Raw genomic sequence first — 5,979 nt, forward strand, 5'->3', positions numbered from 1 at the left:
CGAAGATTATTTGACCATAGAGTTGAGGGTCCACATCTGGGCTCTCTATGCTGTTCCACTGGTCTATGTGTCTGTTTTTATGCCAGTACTATGCTGTCTTGGTGATCACAGCTTTGTGGTAAAGCTTGAAATCAGGTAATGTGATGCTCCAGTTTTATTTTTGTTTTTCAACATTTCCTGAGCGATTCAGGGTCTCTTCTGATTCCATACAAATTTTTGGATTATTTGCTCCAGCTCTTGGAAGAATACTGGTGGAATTTTGATTGGAATGGCATTAAAAGTATAGATTGCTCTAGGCAGTATAGATATTTTAACAATGTTTATTCTTCCGATCCAAGAGCATGGAATGGTCTTCCATCTTTTTGTGTCTTCTTCAACTTCCTTCATGAGTGTTCTGTAGGTTTTTCTGTCTTATAGCATTTATGGCTATGATGGCCATTGTTACTGCCATCATATTTAATTGATTTTTTTGGTGACACACTTTGATTCCCTTCTCATTTCCTTTTGTATAATACTATAAATAGTATTTTTTTTTGTAGAAAAAGAGAAATGGATCTTCTAAGTTAGAAGTGCCACCCTAAGCATTGGCACTTGAACATCTTTATCTACCTCTGCTTCTTCCCCCAGAGCCTTAAGTCCTTATAACATTCTGTTTAGCACTTGGTAAACACTCAGTAAATATCTGTAGAATGAATGCTTAGAAAGGACAGTATGGGACGCCTGGGTGGCTCAGTTGATTGTCTGCCTTCAGCTCAGGTTATGATCTCAGCGTCCTGGGATTAAGCCCACATTGGGCTCTTTGCTTAGTGGGGAGCCTACTTCTCCCTCTGCCTGCTTGTCCCTCTGCCTGCCATTCCCCTGCTTGTCTTCTCTCTCTCTTGCATATAAATAAATAAGATTTTTTAAAAAAAGAAACAAAAATAGAAAGGTCAGAGGAAAGGGCATTCAGTTACATTTGTCAAGTCAGTCCAATAAGTCCAAGTAGTGATAGTTTAAACTTTTCCAGTGGGATCAGAAATGTTTATGATCCTCTGGACTTCTGCCTTGGACTGTGCTTGGATGGACATCTCCAAATTTTAAACAACCAGCTTCCCCCTGGCTGTCATATTCTCTCTATTCTTCCAGGAATGCATTAGTCTGGCCTTGAGCTTGCTCCAAGATAGGAGTCAGTCATTCTTTTTTATATTGTGAATTAAACCATACACTAATTGTACATAAAGTATATGTGAACTAATAAATAATTATAGAGTAAACATCTGAATGAAGCATAAACAGCTACATAAAAGTCCCCTGTAAGACTGTATTTTCTTCAAAGGATACACAAATACAGATTTGAAGGTGCACATACACCCAGATGTTTATAGCAACATTATCAACAATAGCCAAAATCTAGAAAGAGCCCAAAGGTCCATTGACTGATGAATGGGAAAAGAAGATATGGTACATGTAGGCAATGGAATATTACTCAGCTGTCAAAATGAAAAAATTTACCATTTGCAACAATGTGGTTGGAAGTAGTGTATTAAGTGCATTAAGTCAGTCAGAAAAAAACCACATCATGATTCCACTCATATGTCGAATTTAAGAAACAAAACAGATGAACATAGGGGAAAGAAAAAATAAAGAGAGAGGGAGAACCGCAAGAGATTCTTAACTATAGAGAACAAACTGAGGGTTGATGGGCTAAATGGGTGATGGGTATTAAGGAGGGCACTTGTGATGGGCACTGGATGTTTTATGTAAGTGATGAATCACTAAATTCTACTTCTGAAACCAATATTGCTCTATCTGTTAACTAACTAGAATTTCAATAAAAACTTGAAACATAAAAAAAGACTGTATTTTCCAATGATAGCCACAGCAATATCTTCTATCTCTCCTACTGTGATAAAAGTTTTCAATGTCCCCCTTAAGAAATGAAGTCTAATCCCCCTATTTGAATCTGGAAGGGTTTATGACTCAGTTATAATTAATAGAGTGCGACAGAAGTCATGTGATAGGACTTCAGAGTCTTGGTCATAAAAAGCGATACCTCTACCACTTTACTTACAGAAACACTCTTGTTTGGAGCCTGAGTCATGAAGTATGAAGCCTGACTACCGTGAGGCCTGTCATGTTGTGAGGAAGCCAAATTACATAGCAAGGTAATAGGTAGACACTCTGCTTGTCAATCCTAGTCTTCCAGACTCCTCAATGCCTGTGCTAGACATGTAAGTAAATGAGACTTCAAATGGTTCCAGCCCCCAGCCATTCAGGTTTTATTTTTTCCACTGAGGCCACAGACATCATGTGAAACAAGTCATATTCATTGTGCTCTTTCAGAATTACTTACTCTGAGATTCCATGCATATAATAAAATGGTTGTTATTTTATGGACTAAGTCTAGGGTAGTGTATTATACACCAAAGTAACAGGAACACAGGACATGTTCTCCACTTAAATCACAAAGCCATCCCTCCTCTGTAGAGTTAAGGCTTAATCTGACGCTTGCTTAAATCATGTTCCTGCCTTTCTTTATTGTTTTTCTCCCACCATACATATACCCCTAAACAATATAGTTTTCCGTCACCCATTTTTAACATGCAGTTACACTGTATTTATTAGTCCTACTACTTAAAGAAAATTTGCCTATCTCTGCTTTGATCTTCTTTCTCATTCTTAGAGAAAAACCTTATTTCCTTTCAATTTTTCTGAGTACCGCACTGTTGTCCTCTATATATTCTTTAAGGTGGCTCCGTGGCGCAATGGATAGCGCATTGGACTTCTATATATTCTTTATAGGAACAAATTCCTGCTGCTGGTTTCGTTCTGGACTTGTGATTTTTACATATTGCTATACTAATTACTTTCCCCTAGTATCATACTATCTTCTGATCTTAAACATTAAGCTAGCATGAGATGGCTAACTCTCAGCTATCTGGAGATACTCCTACACTATGTGATGACTTGATAGGTAGATTTTGGGATTTCAAATCAATGGAAAAGCGAAAACAAGTATTCACTGATAATTTAGTAAACACAAAGTACTATGCTAATCCTGAAAACAATATATCTGTTAGTTGCTAGCATTGTTTACAGAAGAATAAAATTCATGAATGTGGACTTTAAGCAACTCCATGTAAATTATATACATAGGAGGTAGCAATGCCTGGATTCAAACATACTCTTCTCAGGAGGTTGAACCTGTAAACACTTTACTATTTTCCTTCTGAAAAATTTGGGGGATCTGGAGAATTTATTGCCACTATAAAAACCAGAGATACCACCATCTTTCAAATAATAAAAGCAACACTTCCCTGAGGCTAGCCCAGCTGAAAATATAAATGAAACCACACAATCTCATTTTAAAAAGTATTTACTAATTTCTCAATACATAACACATGTTCAAGATAGGAATTTCAAAACATCAAGTAGGACATATATACAGCGCAGACATCTTTCTCATCCTTCTGCCTCCCCATCACCCTACGCACAGGCAGTTTCTAAAACAAAACCAAGGAAAGTGGCAGCATCATGTGAAAACATAAGCACAATGGGGTATGTCACACTAATGAGCCTTAAACATATTATATAAAAACACATTAAATAAACAACATGGCTGAAATCAACGCCTATCTCTAAGTAGCGAAAACGCGAGTGCTGACCTATCTCTAAGTAGCGAAAACGCGAGTGCTGACCTAAATTACACACACGCACGCAGATAATCAACAGGAAACTTCCTAAGAAATGTTCACCAAAGTGTTTGGATATAGGGAGTGGTCCTGCATACCAGATGCGACCATTAAAAACAATCTCGTTCACAATAGCACCGTAACGGTACAGTACATATGAATGATCTGAAAATGATCTACGAGAACTACACGAAGAATAAAGAATAAAAGGCAGGGTTACACAAGGCGACTTGAAAAAGTAGAGACACTACTTGCTTATTGGATTGGAAGATTATGGCTGTTGACAGACAAATGTGTGCTCAGCTTTTTGATCATAAGCAAGTCCAAGTTCGTTGCAAAACACTGAAAGGGAAGGGGTGGAAGCCTGGAGAGACATCACGGGTTCATCAGTCCAGAAACCGACCTCTTTCATACAGCAATCCCTTCACAAGCACTGAGGTGGCTCCCTCGGGGGAAGCGGGGGGAGGGGAATGTTTCGGGCGTGTTGCGGCCCCAGTCACTGCTCCTCTTCGGGAGGAGAGGCAGGGGCTCACTCGGGGGACGCGCTCTGGATGGCCTTGGGCTCCTTCACGGCCTCCTCCCCCCAGTCGCCACCGTCGACCTCCTCGATGACCACACTGCGCACGGTGCCGGCGTCCAGGCAGTGCGGGGCGACGCCATACACGCCGGGGTCAGAGACAGAGGCGTGGAAACTCTGCACCCCGCACCTGCTGCAGAAGCTGTGCAGCGCCGGGTGCGCGTGGGATCGATAGGTGACTATGCTCTCGGCGCCCAGCAGGAGAGTGAAGCGCGAGGCCGGGACGAGAAAGTGTCGGTGCTGCTTCTTCCTGCACAGCCTGCAGCTGCAATCCACCACGCGCAGGTCTGCGGGGGCCCAGACGGCGAAGCGGACCGCGCCGCAGTGGCAGCCTCCGGTGTGATACACCAGGCCTGGGTACTCGAAGGTGTCCAGCAGGAACTTGGCGGCGCCCTCGCAGCTGAGGCCCCGCCGCTTCCTGAACGTCTCCCAGCGCTCCCGCTGCGCGCCCAGGTCCATCTCGCCAGAGGACACGGCGGGCGCCGGGGGCTTCGGGGATCGCAGCGGGCCTTTGGAGCCTGCCTCCCGGGTCCGCCGCCACCAGCGCTTCCGCCGCAACCTTGCGGGATCCCGCCTGGCCGCCGCCGACTTCCTTCCCGCCGCGTGGCTCCCCACGCGGACTTGGAAAGGGGGGCGCCGGGCGCCCATGGCCGGGATGGCTGCACAGGCGGTGGCGGGATCCCCGGGACGCTTTCGCCCCCGCGACTGGGTGCTGGCGCCGTTCCTCACTCTGCCCATGGCGCCTGCAGCCTTCCAAGCGCGCGCCCACCGCCCCTGGTTTCCTAGTAAGTTACTGAGCAGCCTCATTGCGTCAGCCTGATTGGCCACTTGTTGAATGTGATGTAGAGACCCTTTCTTTGACCCTATCAAAACAGCCTTTACTGGCCTGAAATTCAATCATAAGGCATTTATTGTCTGAGCACCTGCTGGGCACCAGGTACTGGACTGGATTCTGAGGATGTAGAGATGTATTAAGCTTTCCAAAACACTTGGAATTTCCTAGGGTCAGTTATACAAAAATATAAATCAAATAGTGTGGTGCTTAATCTGACAGAGATAGGAACAGAAGCCTCTGAAACACAGAGAAGGATCCATAGACACAATAGGTAGGGTGACTAGGAGGGATAATAAGAGTCCTCCTGCAGGACTGATTCTTTTATTATTACTTATGTTTTATTTTCATCTGTGCTAACTTTCTTTGTGATGAAGTCTATATAATTATATAGCTACTCCTTTTTAATTAATGTTTGCATGATATGCTGTTTTCCATTCTTTTCACATTTATCTATATTCTTTAAATTGAAGTGATTTTCTTATTTTTTAAGATTTTCATGTGTTTATTAAATGTCGATGGCAGTTTGGAGATTGATTTTCCTAACACAAAGCATTAAATCACAATGGAAAAATGGCACATCTTTGTTATTGACTAGGATCTTCAAAACTGAACTATATAATCGACAGTTTGCACGGTCCATCCAAGTCCGAGCAGAGTTATTGGACTTTCCCACTTTATGGACATGATGCATTCAAAGTCTGTAGTTGATTTCAGGAAATTTTATGTGATGTTTTGGAGAATTCTGTTTCATATCCCTGATGTGATACAAGTAGCTTGAAAATAGGCTGAAGGGAGAGGGACAATAGAATTCAATATTTTTACCCTGGGCATGCCTGTTTTTTGAGAAGCTCAATTGTATTTATTCTGTTAAACTCTGTAATATTGTGAAACAACAT

General features: G+C 42.6%; 1 protein-coding gene across 1 annotated transcript; it reads right to left on the reverse strand.

Annotated features, from left to right (window-relative positions):
* Window positions 1-3,383: 3,383 nt before the first annotated feature.
* LOC131821357 (centromere protein V-like protein 3) lies at window positions 3,384-5,090 on the reverse strand. Its single transcript, XM_059157412.1, has one exon. The coding sequence runs from the start codon at window positions 5,053-5,055 to the stop codon at window positions 4,201-4,203; it is 855 nt and encodes a 284-aa protein (XP_059013395.1). The 5' UTR covers window positions 5,056-5,090; the 3' UTR covers window positions 3,384-4,200.
* Between the last annotated feature and the right edge of the window lie 889 nt (window positions 5,091-5,979).

This window comes from Mustela lutreola, chromosome X (assembly GCF_030435805.1).
Source record: "Mustela lutreola isolate mMusLut2 chromosome X, mMusLut2.pri, whole genome shotgun sequence".
Lineage (NCBI taxonomy): Eukaryota > Metazoa > Chordata > Mammalia > Carnivora > Mustelidae > Mustela > Mustela lutreola.

Bases quoted from the DNA above. Each gene is read 5' to 3' on its own strand.
- LOC131821357 (XM_059157412.1), bottom strand. From the start codon at position 5,055: ATGAGGCTGCTCAGTAACTTACTAGGAAACCAGGGGCGGTGGGCGCGC.